We start from the raw sequence: 25,100 nt of genomic DNA, 5'->3' as shown, positions 1-25,100 counted from the left end.
CCACCCTTCTTTTACTACCAATATACCCCCATTCACTCACTCTAACCCCCACCATCTACCCCCCTACACAGTGCCCAGCCCTCTCTCGTACTCCATAGATTTCTTGGGTGACAGGAAATCGTCATCATGGTCCTTCAAGTCATCCATCTTCATGTACCTGGCTCCTTCCGTCCCCAAAAGCTCCTCCCCTTCAGACAACAACAGGAAGGGCAGAGAGAGAGGACAGACCGGGTCAGAGGGGTGTAATAGATAAAGACACATACAAGATAACTGAAGCATGTGAGTCAGACTTAGAGAGCATAGAATGAGTTCAGTAAATATAACATCTGGTTTATATAGTAGTTAGGTTGGTGAGTTAAAGGGATTAGCTACTACACTCCACACACTGTGCATGTGTTAATGCTGTACATGTGTCAATGGGAAGAGATTTAGTAAAGCCACGGTCACAGTGAGACCCAAAGGCAGATGGAGAGAGAGAACATGGAGAAAGACAGAAATAAGATCGCCCCTACACTTTGTTTAATATTAATCTGAAATGTGGTTTGTTCAAGTACTTTTCATCCATAAACTGTTTCCAGTAGTTTAATATTTGGAGCACAGCATATTGGATATGTATGGTAAAATATCCCAGATTTCCTTAACATCTGGAGAGTTACAATATGGCCCAACATGAACTGAGTCTAAAAGACAACATCACTAGAGCCATGTCCATTGGGATTTCGCTGTCCCTTTAGACATAGTCCACGTCAACATGGACCCAATCTGGCACGATTAAATGGATTTATATAGGGTTGAGAGGTTTCTTCTCTCCCTCTGGGAGTCCTGGCTGTGACAAAATACACAAAGTACATAGAGTACAACAACATGGACACACAAGTGCACTGGCACCATAGAGATAGATAGAGGACTCATCATGGATTTTAAAAACAAGTGAGAAGTAAGTGAGAAGTAGGGATTGGTCTGATTACGAAGTAGAAAGGAAATTCACGTGAGCACCACAATGCCTACTCCACCCATGCTCTACTAAGGTTTTCCAGCACACAGCTTTGACCTACTATAGTAGCTATGCCAAACAATGTGTATGCAGGTTGCTTAGGATTCAAACTGCCTAATAAATACTCTTAGAGGAGCTGCTCCCACAATAATGGGATTTGTACCGCATACAGGTTCAAGTATTGTATTTTTCACACACCACACTAATCCTATTCCACTACCTTTTCAAACTTTTGTATTATTATATGAAATCAAGCTTTGCTTTTATACTTACAAGACCATCATGCTTGATGGACCTGTTTTGTATTGTATTAACGTGGTGCCTGCCTGTAGTTCCACTTCCTTAAACCACTCCTGATTTCTGTAATCGTTAACATTTACATTTACATTTTAGTCATTTAGCAGACGCTCTTATCCAGAGCGACTTACAGTAGTGAATGCATACATTTCATACATTTTTTTTTTTTTTTACTTATCTGTATAATATTGACATAGGCTAAGAAACATTAATACACATTCACAATAGGCCTATACCTAAAAATACATACAGCCTAATTATATATATATATATATAAATATATATAATGTATATATTATTTAATGGCAGGACACTGTAAAGTCCTCTGAAGAGTATGAATTAGGCTGTTTTGAGAGTTGAATCCTAAGTAACCTGCATACACATTGTTTGAAGAACAATAGACAAACATAGCTACTGTCAAAGCTGTGTGCTGGAAAACCTTGGTAGAGCATAAGTGAAGTAGGCATTATGGTGCTCATGTAAACTTAATTTATTTTTCAGCTTCAGACCAATCCCTACTTCTCACTTAAAATGTAGCTTTTAATGTCCATGGTTTTTACATCGGAAGGTGATTATACAAAATTATCTTTCGAAAATGTCATGTGTGCTTCAAATTATGTAAAAAAATGTATTTTGTCTCTCGCATAATTTATTGTCCAGGGCCCAGTTTCCCAAAAGCATCATACAGCTAAGTTCATCATCAGAACCATTGAATTTTTACTACCTTATCTTACCATAGCTTGGTCTATGGAGTAGTCTACCTAGCTAGTTTTGCTATGCCCATTGCATGCATTGTAAGATAGCTAGCTAGCTGTGTGACAGTTTCCCAAAGTTTGGCGTTGGATTTGAACTTATTTAGCTAGCTAGCTATGTTTTGTGGAAGAATGTAGCTAGGATATAACATCAACATTGAGTTGTGGTACAATCTTATTGGGGTAAAATTGGCTTACTCATTTACTAGTTCGGTAGTAAACGTAAGCATTGCATCTCATTGATTGTAGCTAGCACTAGCAATGCAAATTAACATGAGCATCATGGCAGTTTGTCAAATGTTGGTCTTTTTAAACTTAACGTAGCTAACATTAGCTAGCTATGTTTTGAGTAAGAACGTATGATATATTGTGGTGTATGAACTGGCCATAAGCGTTAGCTAATGTTACAGTCTTACCTTAGCTAAAGTTACCTAACTAATATTGTGGTGTATGAACTGGCCATAAGCGTTAGCTAATGTTACAGTCTTACCTTAGCTAAAGTTACCTAACTAATGTTAACTGGCTATCATAGCAACCAAGTATGTTCACTAGTTCATTTGTTCATATTTGTTTGTGCTCTGATTACTCACAAGTGTCTAGGTCAGCAGTTTACACATGATGCCTTTAGCCTTATATGAAAAACCTTACTTGGCAAAATATAGCTAGCTTTCCTCGCTTATTGGTTAGCTACCTAGTCAACATTAGCTCTCATCTGACTGATATAACGTTATGTTAGCTAGCTAGCTACCTAGCGAATTAAAACAAAACTACATTAATTGGCTAGCTACCTTTCTTTGCCTGTTCGTTAGCTAGTAAGCGTTCAGCTGACTGGTGTTAGCTAGCTGTTGTACTTTGGACGAGCAACAAAACGTTAGCTAGAGAGATACCTAGTTCATCTAAATATCTGTTTGCACTTATTGATTAACCTCAGCTTGAATACCACCATAAAGCTAGCTATGTACAGTAGCCTAGGTTTGCTCGCATACACCTTATGACTGGCAGCCTGGTGCAAGCAGATGTGTTGTTGCCGAGCAACCGACCTGGTGTTAGATCGCTGAGCTTTGGCTAAAAAAATATGTTAGCATTGTCAGAAATGCTACAAAAAGGTAGCACATCGTTGGTTCTTAATGGACAGAAATGAGCACGTGAGAGCGATACATTATAAACTTAATCAAAATTGTTTCCCCTACAAACGTATTCTGTCTGAGAGGTGGCAAGTCTAATGATTACTTTATGGATACTGTAGTCTCAATCTTATCCAACGTCTAGATGTTGAGCTAGACATTTTATTTTTTCTTAATGCTAACGACCCTGTTAAAAATCTGGTATGTGGTTCTCTGTAACGACTGGACGGCTCATGGCGAGAAGCGGGGTGTTTTGAATTTAACATTGCGCTTCAATCAATACTATAGTCGAGCCGACCAGAATGACTATAATATCCCATTTTAGCATGGACATTGCCATTGAGGGCTTCCACCATGCTTCCGCCATTTTAAAGTAGTCAAAGTAGTCAACCGGTTGGGGATTCCAATGGGTTGTAGCCTCAATTGTGCTGCCCATGCTGTTACAGATTCTATAATGGCACAGATATAAAGATGAGTCCTCTATCTATCTCTGACTGGCACCCACATACAATTATGCACAGTAATGCAGACACACAATCTCAGCACAGCGGTATGTACTTCACAAGAGACTGGCATGATATATTCACGAAAGCATCCATGCATCTAATTTCCATCTATGAATTCACTAATGCTATTATGTTTTCTTGTTTGTGTTGTTCTACCCTTCTTAGTTTCTACCAGGAAGCTAAGGCAGGTTATGGTTACTTACCCCCTCAAATCCTGAGATTAATGGACAGAAGCGCACCAAATAAAGGCAATTGCTCCGTTAATGCATGTGTTTGTGTCTGTGTATCAGCACAAAAGGTGTTAGGGTTGACTTCGGTGAGTGTTTGAGTGGGTGCATGGATCTGGTCCAGAGCCAAGTCAATGTCCTACTTCATCAGTTTCAAAATGTGTCAACTTATCTCTTGAGCGCTGTGTGTCAGATGTTTTCAAAAACAGAAGTGTAAAGTACATTTGTCTAAATATTAAAATATTACTTGTCTATTATATAGTCTATTATATATTTGAACATTTTAGTGAGTAGGTTATATGTGTCTTTAAGGCAGCAACTAGACTACTTTCTAATTTTAGACCAACAGTGTCAATTTGTCAGTTTAATTATCATGGAGCTAAAAATACCAAGGTGTGACGTCTTCTGACGTCACTGTCAAGGGTGTTGTAATGTTTACGCTGTGAACTTTACTGGTTGATCAGACACCCGTGGGTCTAATGAAGACTTGTGTGCAAAATGTATTTTTTCACAGTCACTGTGTTTTCATTTCCTTACACAGTATATGTACACCAATGGAAACACACATAGCATGTACACACACATCTTTACAGACTACAGACACAAACTATACAAATAACAGCTGATGTAATGAAGGAACATTGATAAAGACATCAAACCAACAACATCAACAAGACAACAACATCCAGAAAACACCATCAACATCTTGGAATGTTGATACAGTACAGTAGCTTTGGCACATTTTTAACCAGAGAATTCCATTTTCACCTTGATAAAAAAATTGTAGTGAATGGTTTGATAAACTGAATGGGTGAGTGTCCAATCTCCACTACTGGGCTTTTCTCTTAGAGTACTGTAGGCTGGTGAGGACAGCCATCCCTAGCCCCCAGCTGCGGTGACATGGAGAGAGAGATACTGTAGAGTACATCTGATCTGGGGAGTTAGTGACTGAGAGTCAGGTCTATGTTACTGGAGGGATAAAGAAAGGTTATAGACATGAAACCATGAAATGCATGCACCACATTGAACATCAGGAGAGAGACAGTCCCAAAAGGACCAGGCGTAGAAGAAGAGAGGTGGAGAGAAAGAGAACCAGAGAGAAAGACGGCAAGAGCTTGAAATGGAGCCACACACTCTAAGACGACCTATGAGCACTGCACAGAGAAGAGAGAAGGAGACAGTCATACCCATTGTTAGCTGTGCAATTCCTACAAAAATCAAAAGGTGAAAGAGGAATATTTTAGGAGGCCCTGCAATACTATAAAATCATTTGCAATAAGTCTGTTCAAATTGTTCATACATTTTTAAAGCCAGAATGGACTGGCAACTAACTGTACTGCAAGATATGAGGATTTTTATTAATAAGAAATTAAAGTACAATATATCTCCTATCTTGCCAAAAAGAGGAGAAAGTGTGTTCTGTGGGGTATCTCTCTCCGTGTGTTCTACTGTCTGTAAATTATTGTAAGTGTTGTGTACCTTCGTCCTCTGATACGTCCAATATCTCATCCACTGTTTCTGGGAAACTCATACGATGTTTCTCTGTGGTGGTCTGAGGGAGAGAATGGCAGAAGAGAGAGAAGAGAGACAGGTACAAGATGAGACAAAGAGATTGGAAGGATTGTCTGCATCGAGTCAGAAGGAGTGTAAAATAAATATTTGAAGAGTTGGTACTTGTTTACTCCTTACAATGGAAACCGTCTCCTCTGTGACCAGTTTGAGAACGTCGATTACGGAGATGTACCCCAACCGCTTGGCGATGGACAGGGCTGACGTACCGTTCTAACAGAGAGAGAGAGAGCGAGAGTGAGGTGGAGGGATCGAGGGATGAATGGAGGAGTGAAAGGGAGTGAAAAGCAGTGGTACTTACAGTGGTGACCTCGTTGGGCGGGGCTCCATGTTTGAGCAGTAAGGTGACGATATCTGTGTGGCCCTGTTGGGCTGCCTGGTGCAGTGCAGTGTAACCAACCTGGGGGAAAGAGACATAAACATTAACATACTGACGAGACACAATGAAAGGAATCACATCACATAGCCGGTTCATATTTACTGTGATTCACTGTTAAAATTGAAGGATAATTTTGTGTAAGTGTAGTTCCATTGATGTCCAGAGGGAGGTGCTCACCTTGGTTTTGCTGTTGACGTTGGCCTGCTGCTGCAGGAGGAACTTCACCATCTTTACATTGCCATAGTGACAGGCAACATGGAGAGGGGTGTATCCCATCTGAAAGAGAGATTAGGACCCCATCAGTATCCAATACAACCAGCACAGACTTACTACTAGACAGTTAACTAAACACTGAGTCACATGATTACAAATTCAACACATACACACTACACAATATCTATAGTATGTCTCTCCTACCATGTATGCTCTGCGGTTGACATACTGAGTTTCAGGGTAATGGAGGCCCTAGCTGGCCTGAGGGTACGTAGGTTGTGTAATGATGATGGTAATGTAACCCTGAGACAGGAGAACCAGTCAGTGGCTATTTATACTAAGGAGAGGAAAGGTCACGTCTCAGACACTCTATCTGCCATGGAGCCCCCATCGTTCACTATGTAGCACTGTTACTGTTAGGTCCCATACCACACTGACCTTGCATTAAGATTCACTGAGGTTAAGATTAGCTTCAGATAGCAAACCTGATAAGGCACGGGTGTGTACTTTAAACCAACTTTCTACAACTTGGCACAAAGGAGAGTGTTCATGTTGGGTGGAATGCAATTCTCTACTGCAATATCCTATTATCTACTGAGATGCTTTAAAAATGAAAGGTGTTTACAGACTCCAGATGTGGTACAGTGTGTGTCGCTGGATGCTACTGAGCAGAGAGAGACTTTTGTGTCCCTTGCCTTGTTCCAGAGGTCAACAGGAGTGTGGTCTTACCCGTGTGGCAGCATACACTGATGCCCCTTGCTTCACCAGGATGTCAGCGATGCCCACGTGGCCTTCCTGTGCCACCAGGTGGAGAGGAGTCAGTCCACTCTGAGGGGAGAGGAGTAAGGGGCAAAAATCAGGCATATTGTTACAGCAGAACTAACCTAACGTCGCAGGCGTAAAGAATCAACTGAGCGGGATGCCCCACATCTGGTCATAACAACAAAATAACTGTCAGATGAGGTTTTCTTCTGCACTGTTCAACCAATCCAGTAAATATGGAGGAGAAGTTAAGATAGAGTGTTGCCTTGTTCATATTCTGGAGGGAAATAACTTCAGAGAGCAAGCTAGCACATATCATAGATACATAGCTGCTAGACTGATATTAGCTAGCGTTATCTAGCAATAATGGAATCTCCGACAAAGTTGACACCAACAAAATTAGTATGTGGTGTCTGTCGACTTTGTGGCAAGAATGAATCTTAAAGAAGACAGGCACTATCTATAGCCATCCGCAATATATTTCACCAGGGACTGTAAACAGTGAGCGAATGTCCAAAAGTGAAAGTCGTGTCACAGGCTGTCTTCCTTTTCCCATGAAAAGCAGATGTTTCTGGTTTCTCCCGACCCACTGAGGGTGCAGCAGAACTAACAGCTTTCACCCAAATAATCTTAACTCCTTCCCTGCATCAGTCCCTGAGGCCTCACCTTGTTCCCCAGGTTGACGTTGGCCTGTTTGGAGATGAGCAGGGCCACCATGTCAGGCCGGCCCTCCTGAGCTGCCAGGTGAAGGGGCGTGACCCCCTGGAGGGATTCAGCATTGGCCGAGGCGCCGTACTGCAGCAGGCTGTTGGCAACCTCCACCTGGTTCTGCTTCGACGCTATGTGGAGAGGGGTGTAGCCATTCTGAAACAAGAGGACCAGAGTTAATGGTTATGGGTGCATTGTAAGATGATATCTGCGTCTGTGAGGATGTGTGTGTGTGTGTAGTCTCTCACCCTAGCTGCACTGTGTGGGGAGCCTCCCTTGCTGACCAGCAGGTTAACCACGTCCAGGTTGTTGTGATGGACAGCCACATGGAGAGAAGTCAGTCCATTCTACAGGTAAAGGAGACACACACATATAAACCACCATAACTTAACTCTAACGTCTTTCCACCTGAAATACCTTGACCCTTCCCTCCCCACACCCCTGTTCTTCCCCCCTCCCTGTGTTCTCCAACCCTTACTGTACCTTGCCAGAAGCGTTAGGGTTGGCCCCTCTCTCCAGCAGCAGCTCTGCCACGTCCACTTTGCCATATTTAGAAGCCACATGGAGAGGAGTGAAGCCTTTCTGCAGAGACATCCCAGATAGAGAGACGTCAGGGAGAGACCACAGACCGCACAGTCCCACACAGAGAAAAGGTTAGGAGTGTGTTAGTATTAGACAGTTGATAGAGGGGTGTGTATGTAGAGTGTGTGGGCATTGGACAACAGACTGTACCTTGGTCATCTTGGTCTGCTGGGCCTCCATGTCCAGTAGGATGCGTGTAGTCTGAGTGTGTCCCTCACGGGCAGCGATGTGGAGGGGTGTGTGCCCGGCTGTGGTGGTGGAGTTGGGGTTGGCCTTGTGTTCCAGCAGCAGAGTGACCAGCTCCTTGTGGCCCATCCGACACGCACAGTGGAGCGGTGTCTGGTCATCCTGGACAGGGGGGGGCGGAGGAGAGGGACAGAAGAGGAGAGATACATATACATGGGAGTCAAGTGGGGAACTAGCAAGACAATTTAATGTTGTTCAGATTGTTGTGTGTGTTAATGTGTGTTAATGTGTGTTAATGTGTGTTAGTGTGTGTGTGTGTGTGTGTGTGTGTGTGTGTGTGTGTGTGTGTGTGTGTGTGTGTGTGTGTGTGTGTGCGTGTGTGTGTGTGTGTGTGTGTGTGAAGTCATTACCTTGGCCTTGGCGTCTACTGGTGCTGCATTGGTCAGTAAGAACTCTGCCACCTCATAGTGTCCAGCTCTACATGCCATGTGGAGAGGAGTCTCCACTTTCTGCTCACACACAACCAGGAAAACACATGTGTGTGAGCAGTGTAAATCACTAACACAAAAACATTGTGAAAATTGGCCAGAGGAGCTGGTTTGGTCAGTGATGAGGTGGATGGATGGGTAACATTCGGGTACTCACTACATTGGAAGCACTGGGAGAAGCCCCCTTCTGTACCAGATGGGTGACTATTTTGCGGTGGCCCATGAACGAGGCCACGTGTAGAGGAGTCAGGCCAGACTGGGGAGAGAAAAAACAAGCAATGAAAGAATCATACGTAGAAATAAAGATATCCATCCCTCTCTCCTTGGCAGAATCCCTCTCTTTTCTTACCCTAGCTTACATTCCATCTCTTTCTCTTGCCCCTATCTCTCTCACCTCTGTCACAGCCTCTAGGGACGCTGAGTGTTTGAGCAGGTGGTCCATCACACGCATGTGGTTCTTCTTACAGGCAATGTGAAGCGGAGTGAAACCATTCTGAGAACACAATACAACAGCATGTTCACGAAGGCAACACACATCAACAAAGATGTGTGGTAGGTATGTGTGGTAGGTATGTATGAGTGAGTGTAGTACTGACCAGTGCACGGGAGTTGGGTTTGGCTCCCTTGTCCAGCAGCACTTTGGCCATGCGGTGGTGCCCACAGTGGGCTGCCACATGCAAGGGGGTCAGGTGGTCCAGTGTGATGTCATCAATTTCAGCGTTGTATTGCAGGAGTTGTCTCACACAGTCCATGTGGTCCCCCTGTGCTGACATGTGGATGGGAGACAAGCCGTTCTGTAGGAAAGAGAGAGAGATACAATCCATGACTTATTGTGTTGTGTGCATACAGTATTTGAGAATAACAGTCCAGAGATCAGGCCTTGGTGGGTTAGCGTTATCTGTACCTTGGTCTTGGCCTGGATGGGAGCCCCTTGGTCCAGTAGGATCTCAATGATCCTCACATGTCCGTTCCTGGCTGCACAGTGCAGTGGAGTCAACTCATCCTGGGAGGGAGGGAGGGAGGGAGGGAAAGAGGGAGGGAGGGAAAGAGGGCGGGAGGGAGGGAGAGAGAGAGAGAGAGAGAGAGAGAGAGAGAGAGAGAGAGAGAGAGAGGACAGTTAACACCGGGACTGGGACAATATAGTACTGTATGTGTAACAGGGCATGGCCTGACCAGATGAGGTAGAGAGAGAGACACGGGGAGGGGATGCAGTACAGTACCTTGGTCTTGGCATCAATCTGTGCCCCTCGGTCCAGCAGGAGTCGTACCATGATCACGTTCCCCCGCCTGGATGCGATGTGCAAAGGTGTGATGCCATTCTAGAGAGAAATACAGACACATTAAGTAGGGGATCGACAGTAGGACCAGAAAGAGACCAGTGAGGGACTGATAACAATACTATGTGTCAGTGATACTAGGGGAGAGGGGAACAGACATACCTTAGGGGTGAAATTGACATTGGCTCCTCTGTTGAGCAACAGTTGGGCTACGTTCAGGTTCTCGTAGTGTGCGGCGATATGGAGCGGTGTGAAGCCTGTCTATAGTGACACACAGTGACACACATACCTTATTCTATACAGCTCTATTCTATATTCTATACAGCTCTATTATATATTCTATACAGCTCTATTCTATATTCTATACAGCTCCAAAACTGACGGCCTCTAATTCTACAAGTATCATCTTCACTCACTGTGGCACACACTAAACTGCCACTAAAGTGAAGACTAACACACAAACAAACACACAGTGAGTACCTACCTTGCTCAGGACGTCTGCGTTAGGGTCGTTCTGTAGAAGCACGGCAGCTGTGCGCGTGTCATCATTCCGCGCCGCTATGTGCAGCGCGGGGAGACGGACTTTTCCCTTGGTGCCATAGTTGATGAGCAGGGCCACGACATTCTCATGTCCCTGCTGAAGAGCCACGGCGAGAGGGGTGAAGCCATCCTGACAGAGGAAAGAGGAGGAGTTAGAGCTCAAGAAAGGTTAAGTGACTTAAAGAAACAGATGGAGAAGGGAAGGACAGTGAGAGTCAAAAGGATTGATAAGTGATGGAGGGAATAGTGCAGGAGGTGTAGTGTGGTGTAGGTGGAATCATTTCCTGCTTATTCCTTTCTGATTCCGTGAATCTTCCAACCCTATGCTCTGCTGATTGGCTGTTACCTCAGTGGGAAGGCTTTGATTGGCCCCGTTCTCCAAAAGGAACTTCACAACTTCTAGATGATTCTCTTGTGAGGCCATGTAGAGTGGAGTGAAGCCCTTCTGTTACAGACAGACACATACATGGACACACACACACAGGGAGGGGCACAACACAGCAGCACAACACACACACACACACACACACACACACACACACACACACACACACACACACACACACACACACACACACACACACACACACACAGAGGAAGGAAGCACAGGCACACAGAAAGACAAGAAGGCAGACAGATATTAACATAGAGTTGCATTGAGTTAATACACTCTTAGAAAAAAGGGTTCCAAAAGGGTTCTTCGGCTGTCCCATCAGGAGAACCTTTTTTGCTTCCACTTAGAACCCTTTTTGGTTCCAGGTAGAACTCTTTTGCTTTCTACCTGGAATCAAAAAGGGTTCTTCAAAGGGTTCTCCTATGAGGACTGCCAAAGAACCCTTTTAGGCTCTAGATATACCCTTTTCTTGTAAGAGTGTACGATGGCCTAACGTCATGTTTCAGTCGGGGGTTGGGTCAAATGCAGGAGCTTATGCACACCCAAAAATGTTAGTAGAGGTGCTGACTAACGGAATAGTAAACTGAAACTGTGTAAAAATAAAGAAAGTTTCACATTCTATAAGTGCTCCCAACAACTTTCTTTATTCTTACTCAATCAGGGTTGGAGTCAATTCTGAATTTAATTGCAAATTGCTTCTAAATTAGGCATCCTACAGTAGCACCTATAGTTTTCTGTGTTCTTCTCGTTCTTTCTATGTTTTTTATGGGGTCAATTTCACACTTTAAGTATTGAATTCAAAATAAAATACAAATAAATTATGAAAAAAATTATATATTCAAGGAAAAGTTAAATAATGGAAGTTGAAACCATAAACAAAACTCTAATTTCAAAGCAAGATCAAATGATTTTAAAACTATTGCAAAAAGGGTTTTCAGTTAAACTTTTCCAACAACCAACTCTCTAATTCTCCTATCTCTCTCTCTCTCTCTCTCTCTCTCTCTCTCTCTCTCTCTCTCTCTCTTCCTCTCGCTCTCTCTTTCTCTCCCTCTCTCTCGCTCTCTTGCTCTCCCTCTCTCTTCCTCTCTCTCTCTTTCTCTCTGTCTCTCCTTCCCTTTCTCTCTCGCTCTCCCTCTCTCTCTCGCTCTCCTTCTTTCTTTCTCTCTCTCTCTCTCTCTCCCTCTCTCTGTCTCTCTCTCTCTCTCTCTCTCTCTTTCTCTCTCTGTGTCTCTTTCTCTCTCTCTGTGTGTCTCTCTCTCCTCTCTCCCTCTCTCTCCTCTTTCCCTCTCTCTCTCCCTCTCTCTGTCTTTGACTCTCTCTCTCTCTGTGTCTCTCTCTCTCTCTCCCTCTCTACCCCACCTGCTGTCTCGACCACTAAATGCTTGGCTATGAAAAGCCAACTGACATTTACTCCTGACGTACTGACCTGTTGCACCCTCTACAACCACTGTGATTATTATTTGACCCTGCTGGTCATCTATGAAGTTTGAACATCTTGAAGAACAATCTGGCCTTAATGGCCATGTACTCTTATCACCACCCGGCACAGCCAGAAGAGGACTGGCCACCTCTCAGAACCTGGTTCCTCTCTAGGTTTCTTCCTAGGGCCTTTCTATAGAATTTTTCCCTAGCCACCGTGCTTTCAGATCTGCATTGCTTGCTGTTTGAGGTTTTAGGTTGTGTTTCTATAACCACTATTTGACATCTGCTGATGTAAAAAGGGCTTTATCAATACATTTGATTTGATTTGGTAGGCTAAACGGTTTCAATAGTTGGAAAAGTTGAACTGAAAAGTATTTTTACATTGGTTTTCAAATAGTTTGTTCTTCCTTTTAAATGAGACTTTTGCTCACGCTAAAAAAACATTTGCTTTCATTTCATTTTGTTGCTTTTTATATCGTTCTTTTTTTTACAATTCCATACATGTTGATACTTTTTGGGGGGGTTTTGATCTACATTTCCAACTTCATTTTTCATGTTTACAATTTATTTTATTTTGAATTCAATACTTAAGGCATGAAATTGACCCCATTGATGTTCATTTTTGTCAATATCTCAACAACACATTGGTAAAAACGTCAAATTTGTCAGGATGTTAGAACCCATAATGCGTACCTATGGTGCCAACATTAGCACTCATTGGCCCCTAGGTGGCGCTGCAGTTCATTAGAAACCATGCACACATTCAAAACACATTCAAAACACATTCAAAACATTAGCCCAAACTATCAAATCCAACTACAGATGATTGACAACATGTCCCTGAAGATATGTTCCAAGTTTAGTGATACATAAAAATAAAAAAAACATGGAAACCACAGATCATCAAACTTTGACCAAAAAGTGCAAGCGTAATGCTAAATTGCTTAAAAAAATCTTCTTCTCATAAACCACAACTCAGATTCACCCAATATTTGGTATGTAGAATCTCTGAACTAGTCCCTAGCTAAATGAACTAGTCCCTAGCTAAATGAACTAGTCCCTAGCTAAATGAACTAGTCCCTAGCTAAATGAAATAGTACCTAGCTAAATGAACTAGTCCTTAGCTAAATGAAATAGTCCCTAGCTAAATGAACTAGTCCCTAGCTAAATGAACTAGTCCCTAGCGAGGGATATGGCCATTCTACGCCAGTGGAGGGCACTACTGTTCACTGAAGGCTATTACTATTGGACCATAGGAATTTGGTAAACATGAAGTTGGAAGGGACAGTAGTCTATGACAGTAGCATGGTAGCATGTATTAGACATAACTCATTACATATTAGAGGTAGAATCTTGCAACTTGGAAAACATGCAATTGATAAACATGCTTATTAAAGGTATGGCCTTTGCCCATTTCATTGCCAGAGTGCCCAATGGGTGACCAAGATATACTATTTCTATTGCTCAGACCCTGTTAATGCTGCTCTTAATGCTGCTCACAGCTATATTTCCAATTCAATTATTGATTTGAATTGGCCACATACCACAGGCAGCAGAAATGTAATTGAATTTTAACTAAAGGAAGCACAATTGAATTAAATGAAATTCAATGAAATGCTAATTGATAATATATTTTACAATTCACAGTACAAATATTTATTTTGACATCATGTATGGTAATACTATGTATAACATTGAAATATTTCAGTTTTTAAATTCCTCTTAAAAGGAGTTTAAATCATTAAAGTGGTCTGGAAATATTCTGAGATCATTTTGTAGTTGGTCTGTAATAATTCATAATTCACTTACATGTTATGAAATATTGGAAAAAATACATTTCCCATTAGATCAAACACTCCAGAATGGAAGGGAACCTAACATTTCATGACAAAAATCAAAATCAAAATACTGTTGACATATCTGAGTTATAATCAAGCTTATGTTTGAAATGGTATCTATATTTGTTTTAGTAATAAGTGGCAGATGTGGCAACGGAATGCGACTTTCATGTTTCATGTCTCAGTTGAATTTCTTTGAATTAATCTCTGCTTTCTTTAATTCAAATTCACATTTCAATTCATGGTTTGAATTGAAATACATTCAGAAATTCAGACCCCAAACCCTGAGTTCCATGCAGTATAATGCAGCATAACTGTATTATAACTGTTTCTAACTGTATGGTTATCCGTTGTGGCGGGTGGCTCCTCTGCAGGGGGCTCTGCCAGGGGGGTCGGGGTCTCTTCCGACACTGGCTGGGGTCTCACCTGGGACTGGGCATTGACGTTGGCCCCGTAATTTACCAGCTCTGCCACTACTTGCTCCTGCCCAGCCAGGGCAGCAATGTGCAGAGCTGTGTTGCCTTTCTGTGGAGGCACAGGACAAGAGAAGACATGAGACATATACTGTAGTAGTGTATTTGTGAAAGCAGTAAGTAAGTAGGAATAGGTTTTAATACGTAGAATAATTGGATTATTCAGTATATTGTACTTTGGTGGTGGCATAGGCTTAAGGAGTTCATGGGTGTGGTAATGTGGCATAGTGTATGAGGTTGACTGAGTACCTTAGTCTGGGTTTCCACATCGATGCCTCCATGTAGCAGCTCCAGCACCATTTTAACATGGCCTTCTTTAGAGGCCAGATGCAACCCGTTGAGCCCGTTCTGAGGGAGGAGAGAGAGAAGAGGAGACCTCACACTGTAGGGTCCCTAACACACTGAACACACTGAACACACTGCATACTGACACACACCAAAGGATCAGACCCTCAGACCAGCACTGCTCTGCTTATTATACAGCACTTGCTAGATGTATAAAATGCAAAAGCATGTTACTGAGCCCAACTGTACCTTATGGTCAGGACAAACAGCTTCAACACATACAGCATCTACCAGATATTAACTGTGCTTATTTAGCAATAAGGTGATGAAGATGATGGTGAGGAGGAGGAAGAGGACGGGAGGGGGATGGCAGGCCGGTGGTCTCGGGGCTGGGAAGAATACGAGCCGTGTGGGATAGGTCTGACCTCACACAGCCTTCCTTCAGCCACACAGGACATGTGAGGTTGGACCTTTCCCACACCACTGATATTATTCCTCTGAGTGGAGAGACCACAGCACACCATCACTCTACTGCAGACCGGGAGAGGGGGAGGGTAGGGGGAGGAAGGGAGGAGGGGGGGAGCATAGATGAGAAAGAAAAACAGGTAAAAGAAAGAAGGGATGATGCAAAAGAAGAAGAGCGAGTAAGAGAGAAATAACTTAAGGGGTTAAGAGGGTGTGAGGAGGGTTAAGGGGAAGGAAGGAAGGGAGGGAGGGAGGGAGGGAGGGAGGGAGGCAATGCGGCTGGGTGGCCGGTGAGCTAGCCCATGGCAGAGGCATCTACTCAGACTGGGTACGAGAGACACGACTGCCACAACAAAGCCTCCACCTAACCTCCATCAGGCCGACAGCGCACAAATAAATACAACAACAATACACTGGGTGACACTCATTACTCACACACAACACAGAACTAATATCACATCCACTTCCACAACCACATTCAACACACTTGACACAATTCCAAAACACTAATACGGACTTGGTTTGAAATGACACACATTGCATTAATTCATACATGACTTGAGGAAGAATGGCATGAGTCTGGCTGTCAATGGTATCCTGAGACTGCAGATAAACTGTTCAGGTTATGTCTGTAGTGTTCCTGTTTGTCCACAGGGTGTCTCTCTTTAGCAGCCTGAGGTCTTTCTAAAGCTACTTAACCATAAAATTACATATAATTATGTAAACATAATATAGTACACATAAATACATTCACTGTATTGACTACATTCACTCTATGTATTGAATCCTATGTTAGTAATGAGATTTACAGCTGTGAATGTGCTTGATGCTAATCTTGATTGTAGCACACACACACAACTCTGCCTTGTTTGTGTGGCCTGTGGGCAGCCCCATTCCCCTCACGATGTGGCCGTTTCTGGCCACCATGGGAGAAGCCGTCAGGGTAAAGCAGGCAGGATGGAGGAGAGTGGCTAGAGGAGTAACTCCTGCCCTATTTAACACCTCCCCATCAGTCCCACTCAGTCCTACCTGTCAACTTCTGCTAGGAGACTGGCTACCTGGGTCTCCAAACTCTCTCTCTCTCACACACACACACACACACACACACACACACACACACACACACACACACACACACACACACACACACACACACACACACACACATATTTCTAACACACAAAAATAAACACATACAGTAATTTCCATTCAACACAAACAATGATATAATGTACATGCAGTCAGAGACAATCCACACAGTAGGTACTGGAGCAGAACAGAACACACTGTACACTGAGTTAGACCCAGAGCCAAGACAGACATTCTGCTTGCTGATATCACATCAAACACATTCCAAGCCAAAGCTCTCACTGAGAGACAGAGAGAGAGAGAGACGATGGATGTGTCTCAAATGGCACCCTGTTCCCTATGTAGTGCTATGGGCCCTGGTCAAAAGCCAAGGGAATATTGTGCCACTTGGGATTCCCTCAATCACCTGATTCCAATAGCATTACAGCCATCTCACAGTAACAGTCAGCATTTTATCTACATAAGGGTTTCTTAGATTGCTTCTGAAACATGTGTTTGTGAGATGCCCTACACTGACTAGACTAGTGTTAACCAGTGACTAGACTAGTGTTAACCAGTGACTAGACTAGTGTTAACCAGTGACTAGACTAATGTTAACCAGTGCACTGTCTAGACTAGTGTTAACCTGTGCCCTACACTGTCTAGACTAGTGTTAACCAGTGCCCTACACTGAGTATACTAGTGTTAACCAGTGCCCTACAATGACTATACTAGTGTCAACCAGTACACTGTCTAGACTAGTATTAACCAGTGCACTGTCTAGACTAGTGTTAACCAGTGCACTGTCTAGACTAGTGTTAACCAGTGCCCTACACTGACTATACTAGTGTCATCCAGTACACTGTCTAGACTAGTATTAACCAGTGACTAGACTAGTGTTAACCAGTGCACTGTCTAGACTAGTGTTAACCAGAGCCCTACACTGATTAGACTAGTGTTAACCAGTGCACTGTCTAGACTAGTATTAACCAGTGCCCTACACTGACTATACTAGTGTCATCCAGTACACTGTCTAGACTAGTATTAACCAGTGACTAGACTAGTGTTAACCAGTGCACTGTCTAGACTAGTGTTAACCAGAGCCCTACACTGATTAGACTAGTGTTAACCAGTGCACTGTCTAGACTAGTGTTAACCAGAGCCCTACACTGATTAGACTAGTGTTAACCAGTGCACTGTCTAGACTAGTATTAACCAGTGACTAGACTAGTGTTAACCAGAGCCCTACACTGTCTAGACTAGTGTTAACCAGTGCACTGTCTAGACTAGTATTAACCAGTGACTAGACTAGTGTTAACCAGAGCCCTACACTGTCTAGACTAGTGTTAACCAGTGCACTGTCTAGACTAGTGTTAACCAGTGCCCTACACTGACTATACTAGTGTCAACCAGTACACTGTCTAGACTAGTGTTAACCAGAGCCCTACACTGATTAGACTAGTGTTAACCAGTGCACTGTCTAGACTAGTATTAACCAGTGACTAGACTAGTGTTAACCAGTGCACTGTCTAGACTAGTATTAACCAGTGACTAGACTAGTGTTAACCAGTGACTAGACTAGTGTTAACCAGTGCACTGTCTAGACTAGTATTAACCAGTGACTAGACTAGTGTTAACCAGTGACTAGACTAGTGTTAACCAATGCACTGTCTAGACTAGTATTAACCAGTGACTAGACTAGTGTTAACCAGTGCCCAACGCTGTCCAGACTAGTGTTAACCAGTGACTAGACTAGTGTTAACCAGTGACTAGACTAGTGTTAACCAGTGCACTGTCTAGACTAGTATTAACCAGTGACTAGACTAGTGTTAACCAGTGCCCAACGCTGTCCAGACTAGTGTTAACCAGTGACTAGACTAGTGTTAACCAGTGCACTGTCTAGACTAGTATTAACCAGTGACTAGACTAGTGTTAACCAGTGACTAGACTAGTGTTAACCAATGCACTGTCTAGACTAGTATTAACCAGTGACTAGACTAGTGTTAACCAGTGCCCAACGCTGTCCAGACTAGTGTTAACCAGTGACTAGACTAGTGTTAACCAGTGACTAGACTAGTGTTAACCAGTGCACTGTCTAGACTAGTATTAACCAGTGACTAGACTAGTGTTAACCAGTGCCCAACGCTGTCCAGACTAGTGTTAACCAGTGACTCTATTCTTTCCTCTCTCTCTTGCCATTTCCCGCTCTTTCATATTTTCCATTTCTGTCTATCCATCCTGTTCTGAACCTTGCCGATAAGACTCTTCCTGTGTGTGTGTGTGTGTGTGTGTGTGTGTGTGTGTGTGTGCTGTTGTTTTGCGCATGCGCGGTATGAAAGATGACTCATCTTATTTGATTATGCTGTACCTTTACAGTAGTTAACTTGTTTTCTTAAGTGTATTCATGCATTATTCTAGCGCTGCAGTATGATGATGCAACACTGTGAAATACTTTCACAGCCAATGTAAATGGACAAATTAAATGAAAGACCGTAATAAATCAGGTTCATTAACTGATAATGAAACTTGGACAAACAGGAAAGATTTAATTGGTCCTCCTGGTAAATCCAAAATGCATCTAAGAGTTTGGGGACGTGCCCTGATGCACTCTCTAGGAGCATTTTGATTGGCAACCGTGCTTTGCAGCTCTCTCACCTGATTGGCTGTGTTGATGTCTATGCCGTTCTTTATGTGGTCAATGGCCTTGTCCATGTTACCAGAACGAGCCGCCCGCAGAAAACTACTGACAGCATCAGCCTGAGAGAAAGAAAGGCAGGGATAAAGGGGGTGGGGGATGAACAGAGGCACATAGAGTGGGAGAGGGACAGATATACGTAAAAAGGGAAGACAGAGAGGGGGATGGAGAGAGATTTCTATTATTGTCAGAAACATAATTCAAATCAAAACCACACAATGTCAAAGACACATGGACAGGACGAGACTATAGACGCTTTCCATTGGTGTTTTCCTCATCTCCCTCCTCACTGTTATTGAATAGGATAGGACAGTCGGCCCAGCCCCCTCCCATTGGCCAATCAGAGCCAGGCCTGGCAGGGTGGGGACCCTAGAGGAGGGGGTGCAGGGGATTGGCATCCCGAAAGACAGACAGCCTCTGTCCCAGGCTCCATCCCCGTCGCCTCTGACTCCCTGAACCATCTGTGTCCCAAATGGCACCCTATTCCCAACATAGGGCTCTGGTCAAAAGTAGGGAATAGAGTGCCAATTGGGATGCAAACCTAAGCGTTATGGTGGGTGTGTGTCTGCTCTGCTATGCTGCCCAGTGGTGTGGCTGGCGGTCTGGCTGGCGGTCTGGCTGGTGCTCTGGGGTGTGTGTGTGTGTTTAGTGAACGCTCTGCCTAATGGTCTAACACATGGTCTGGCTGTGTTTTTGTCTCTGTTTTGTTTGTGTCTGGGGGCTTCATGCCTCTCAGGCAGGGGTGCTGAAACAGGATCACTCATGCGGCACGAGGGAGAGGGACATGGGGAGAGGGGAAAAGAGAGAGGGACAGAGAGAGAGAGAAGGAGGGAGAGAGAGAGAGAGAGAGGGAGGGAGATGGAGAGAGAGAGGGGGGGAGAGAGGGAGAGGGAGTCTACTGCGGCAAACCATCCTTCCCCCACCATTAGTCTCTCTCATTCTATCTACAGTATCTAGCTCTATCAATTATTCCTACACTCCTCAGGAGCACTCATGACTCATTTTCTTAATGTCCAGGTCATAACACGTGGTATCACGCCGCCAGTCTCTCTGTCCATCCCTCATTCTCCTTCTCTCCTCCCTCTTTTTCTCTCTGGTTTCTGACTAAAGTATGGACAGGGATTACTCCATGTCAATAAGATCCTGAGCAACCGTCAATACACTTTTTGTGATATCCCAAGTCCCAAAATCCTACAGAATTACAAACACACACACACACACATTTACACATAGGCCATGCTCAGAAACAAAAACAGACACACACACACACACACACACCCAAGCAAGTGCGACCACACACACAGTGACTCAAAAATGTGTTCAACACAAGTTACTCAACACACACAGTCACAGTGACATTGATGTTGGCCCCCGTTCAGCTATGTGTGGAACACTGGCCCTCTTTTCAGACAATGGTAACAGAGAGAATGAAGACCCACATGCCCAAGCTGTGGGCATGGCAACTTATGATACAAACCATCACCCATCAACGGAGCACTAGTGCAAGTGGTGCAGCACTGCGCAAAGAAAAGGACTACTTAAAAAAAGTGAGAGGGAGGGAAGGAGATGGCATGATTGATAAAGAGAAGAGGAAAAAGAATGAAAGGGAAAGCTATTTCCAGCTGCCTGCAGCAGAAAATCTTTCAGAGCATTTACATGTAACAAACCGGTAGGCCTTGATAGCTAAGCTGCTAGCTAGCAGCACGCTAACTCGACATAGCCTGAGCACACCCAACACTCACCACTTATCTCTCAGCCATGAGAGATTCATCAAGAAAAAGTCACAATATTTCCAACTTTCCACCTAAAAGTTAATGTAATCTTGTTTAACATCGCTCCCTAGTTAAAGGAAAAGCCACCGTTCTTTCTGGGAAGTGAGGGCTAGTTAGTCTTAGGGAACTTCATGGCTCTCACTTGACAAAAAAAATAGTATATATACACTGCTCAAAAAAATAAAGGGAACACTTAAACAACACAATGTAACTCCAAGTCAATCACACTTCTGTGAAATCAAACTGTCCACTTAGGAAGCAACACTGATTGACAATACATTTCACATGCTGTTGTGCAAATGGAATAGACAACAGGTGGAAATTATAGGCAATTAGCAAGACACCCCCAATAAAGGAGTGGTTTGGCAGGTGGTGACCACAGACCACTTCTCAGTTCCTATGCTTCCTGGCTGATGTTTTGGTCACTTTTGAATGCTGGCGGTGCTTTCACTCTAGTAGTAGCATGAGACGGAGTCTACAACCCACACAAGTGGCTCAGGTAGTGCAGCTCATCCAGGATGGCACATCAATGCGAGCTGTGGCAAGAAGGTTTGCTGTGTCTGTCAGCGTAGTGTCCAGAGCATGGAGGCGCTACCAGGAGACAGGCCAGTACATCAGGAGACGTGGAGGAGGCCGTAGGAGGGCAACAACCCAGCAGCAGGACCGCTACCTCCGCCTTTGTGCAAGGAGGAGCAGGAGGAGCACTGCCAGAGCCCTGCAAAATGACCTCCAGCAGGCCACAAATGTGCATGTGTCTGCTCAAATGGTCAGAAACAGACTCCATGAGGGTGGTATGAGGGCCCGATGTCCACAGGTGGGGGTTGTGCTTACAGCCCAACACCGTGCAGGACGTTTGGCATTTGCCAGAGAACACCAAGATTGGCAAATTCGCCACTGGCGCCCTGTGCTCTTCACAGATGAAGCAGGTTCACACTGAGCACATGTGACAGACGTGACAGAGTCTGGAGACGCCGTGGAGAACGTTCTGCTGCCTGCAACATCCTCCAGCATGACCGGTTTGGCGGTGGGTCAGTCATGGTGTGGGGTGGCATTTCTTTGGGGGGCCGCACAGCCCTCCATGTGCTCGCCAGAGGTAGCCTGACTGCCATTAGGTACCGAGATGAGATCCTCAGACCCCTTGTGAGACCATATGCTGGTGCGGTTGGCCCTGGGTTCCTCCTAATGCAAGACAATGCTAGACCTCATGTGGCTGGAGTGTGTCAGCAGTTCCTGCAAGAGGAAGGCATTGATGCTATGGACTGGCCCGCCCGTTCCCCAGACCTGAATCCAATTGAGCACATCTGGGACATCATGTCTCGCTCCATCCACCAACGCCACGTTGCACCACAGACTGTCCAGGAGTTGGCGGATGCTTTAGTCCAGGTCTGGGAGGAGATCCCTCAGGAGACCATCCACCACCTCATCAGGAGCATGCCCAGACGTTGTAGGGAGGTCATACAGGCACGTGGAGGCCACACACACTACTGAGCCTCATTTTGACTTGTTTTAAGGACATTACATCGAAGTTGGATCAGCCTGTAGTGTGGTTTTCCACTTTAATTTTGAGTGTGACTCCAAATCCAGACCTCCATGGGTTGATAAATTGGATTTCCATTGATTATTTTTGTGTGATTTTGTTGTCAGCACATTCAACTATGTAAAGAAAAAGTATTTCATAAGATTATTTCATTCATTCAGATCTAGGATGTGTTATTTTAGTGTTCCCTTTATTTTTTGAGCAGTATATATATATATATATATATATATATATATATACACTCACAGACAGTTTATTAGGTACACCCATCTAGTAGGTACACCCATCTAGTACCGGGTCGAACCCCCTTTGCCTCCAGAACAGCCTGAATTATTCGGTGCATTCTACAAGGTCCCGGAAACCTTCCACAGGGATGCTGGTCCAAGTTGACGTGATGACATCACGCAGTTGCAGCAGATTGGACGGCTGTACATTCATGATGTGAACAGCCCGTTCCATCTCATCACAAAGATGTTCTATTGGGTAGAGGTCTGCGGACTGACCAGGCCACTCAAGTAAACTGAACTCACTGTCATGTTCCAGGCAATATTTTCTACTACTCAATTGTCCAGTGTTGGTGATTGTGTGCCCACTGGAGCCGCTTCTTCTTGTTTTTAGCTGATAGGAGTGGAACCCGGTGTGGTCGTCTGCTGTAATAACCTATCCGTGACAAGGACCGACGAGTTGTGTGTTCTGAGATGCTGTTCTGCTCACCACTGTTGTACTGCACCGTTATTTGTGTGTTTGTGGCCAGCCTGTTAGCTTGCACGATTCTTGTCATTCTCCTTCGACCTCTCTCATCAACCAGCTGTTTTTGCCAACAGGACTGCCGCTGACAAAGTCACTCGTTTTGCCTATTCTAACATTCAATTGAACAGTGACTAAATGCCTCAATGCCTGTCTGCTTGCTTTAAACAGCATGCCACGGCCATGTGACTCACTGTCTGTCTGTAAGAGAAATCCATTTTTGTGAATGGGGTGGTGTACCTAATAAACTGGCCTGTGTATACATGTTTTATTATCACATACACAGGATAAGTGTAGTGAAATATGTTGTTTTACAGGGTTAAGTGCTTTGCTCAACGGCACATCGATAGATTTTTCACCTTGTCAGCTCAGGTATTCAAACCAGCAACTATTTGGTTACCTTTCTAACTTGTTTACTAGACAGGCGCTTTAACCAATTAAGCCACAACGCCTACCTGTTCCTAAAAAGTATTCCCTGTACTTCAATCCTTAACTCTCTCCTTAACTCTCTCCTTAACTACCTACTTAACACTCTCCTTAACACTCCCCTCAACTACCTTCTTAACACTCCTTAACACTCTCCTTAACTACCTTCTTAACACTCTCCTTAACACTGCCCTCAACTACCTTTTTAACTCTCCTTAACTACCTTCTTAACACTCTCCTTAACACTGCCCTCAACTACCTTCTTAACATGCTCCTTAACTCTCTCCTTAACTACCTTCTTAACTCTCTCCTTAACAACCTTCTTAACTCTCTCCTTAACTACCTTCTTAACTCTCTCCTTAACTACCTTCTTAACTCTCCCCTTAATTACCTTCTTAACTCTCTCCTTAACTACCTTCTTAACTCTCTCCTTAACACTCTCCTAACTACCTTCTTAACTTTCTCCTTAACTCTCTCCTTAACTACCTCCTTAACTCTCTCCTTAACTACCTTCTTAACTCTCTCCTTAATTACCTTCTTAACTCTCTCCTTAACTACCTTCTTAACTCTCTCCTTAACACTCTCCTAACTACCTTCTTAACTTTCTTCTTAACTCTCTCCTTAATTACCTTCTTAACTCTCTCCTTAACACTCTCCTAACTACCTTCTTAACTTTCTCCTTAACTCTCTCCTTAACTACCTCCTTAACTCTCTCCTTAACTACCTTCTTAACTCTCTCCTTAACTACCTCCTTAACTCTCTCCTTAACTACCTTCTTAACTCTCTCCTTAATTAACTTCTTAACTCTCTCCTTAACTACCTTCTTAACTCTCTCCTTAACACTCTCCTAACTACCTTCTTAACTTTCTCCTTAACGCTCTCCTTAACTACCTTCTTAACTCTCTCCTTAATTACCTTCTTAACTCTCTCCTTAACGCTCTCCTAACTACCTTCTTAACTCTCCCCTTAACTACCTTCTTAACTCTCTCCTTAACTACCTTCTTAACTCTCTCCTTAACTACCTCCTTAACTCTCTCCTTAACTACCTTCTTAACTCTCTCCTTAATTACCTTCTTAACTCTCTCCTTAACTACCTTCTTAACTCTCTCCTTAACACTCTCCTAACTACCTTCTTAACTTTCTCCTTAACGCTCTCCTTAACTACCTTCTTAACTCTCTCCTTAATTACCTTCTTAACTCTCTCCTTAACGCTCTCCTAACTACCTTCTTAACTCTCCCCTTAACTCTCTCCTTAACTCTCTCCTTACTACCTTCTTAACTTTCTTCTTAACTCTCTCCTTAACTACCTTCTTAACTCTCTCTTTAATTACCTTCTTAACTCTCTCCTTAACTACCTTCTTAACTCTCTCCTTA

At 43.7% G+C, this 25,100-nt stretch overlaps 1 protein-coding gene across 11 annotated transcripts in view; it reads right to left on the bottom strand.

Annotated features, from left to right (window-relative positions):
- The window catches only part of LOC115200183 (ankyrin-1), a 170,066-nt gene that overhangs the window by 35,227 nt on the left and 109,739 nt on the right, over positions 1 to 25,100 (bottom strand). For 6 of the 11 annotated variants that reach the window (XM_029763005.1, XM_029763011.1, XM_029763014.1 and 3 more), the window contains exons 2-24: positions 19,205 to 19,306; positions 14,981 to 15,079; positions 14,685 to 14,783; positions 10,951 to 11,049; positions 10,549 to 10,734; positions 10,227 to 10,325; positions 10,008 to 10,106; positions 9,692 to 9,790; positions 9,384 to 9,581; positions 9,182 to 9,280; positions 8,945 to 9,043; positions 8,710 to 8,808; positions 8,264 to 8,461; positions 8,015 to 8,113; positions 7,780 to 7,878; positions 7,490 to 7,687; positions 6,791 to 6,889; positions 6,026 to 6,124; positions 5,771 to 5,869; positions 5,590 to 5,682; positions 5,380 to 5,452; positions 5,088 to 5,108; positions 92 to 188 (exon numbers count right to left, since the gene is read on the bottom strand). In XM_029763005.1, coding sequence (XP_029618865.1) covers positions 92 to 188; positions 5,088 to 5,108; positions 5,380 to 5,452; positions 5,590 to 5,682; positions 5,771 to 5,869; positions 6,026 to 6,124; positions 6,791 to 6,889; positions 7,490 to 7,687; positions 7,780 to 7,878; positions 8,015 to 8,113; positions 8,264 to 8,461; positions 8,710 to 8,808; positions 8,945 to 9,043; positions 9,182 to 9,280; positions 9,384 to 9,581; positions 9,692 to 9,790; positions 10,008 to 10,106; positions 10,227 to 10,325; positions 10,549 to 10,734; positions 10,951 to 11,049; positions 14,685 to 14,783; positions 14,981 to 15,079; positions 19,205 to 19,306 — 2,552 coding nt within the window. Of the gene's footprint in view, positions 1 to 91; positions 189 to 5,087; positions 5,109 to 5,379; positions 5,453 to 5,589; positions 5,683 to 5,770; positions 5,870 to 6,025; positions 6,125 to 6,790; positions 6,890 to 7,489; positions 7,688 to 7,779; positions 7,879 to 8,014; positions 8,114 to 8,263; positions 8,462 to 8,709; positions 8,809 to 8,944; positions 9,044 to 9,181; positions 9,281 to 9,383; positions 9,582 to 9,691; positions 9,791 to 10,007; positions 10,107 to 10,226; positions 10,326 to 10,548; positions 10,735 to 10,950; positions 11,050 to 14,594; positions 14,784 to 14,980; positions 15,080 to 19,204; positions 19,307 to 25,100 lie in introns of all 11 variants that reach the window. The other 5 variants (XM_029763012.1, XM_029763008.1, XM_029763009.1 and 2 more) reach the window with 3 other exon arrangements.

The sequence above is a fragment of the Salmo trutta genome, chromosome 9, assembly GCF_901001165.1.
Source record: "Salmo trutta chromosome 9, fSalTru1.1, whole genome shotgun sequence".
Classification (NCBI taxonomy): domain Eukaryota; kingdom Metazoa; phylum Chordata; class Actinopteri; order Salmoniformes; family Salmonidae; genus Salmo; species Salmo trutta.
This window is presented reverse-complemented; position numbering and strand designations above follow the sequence as displayed.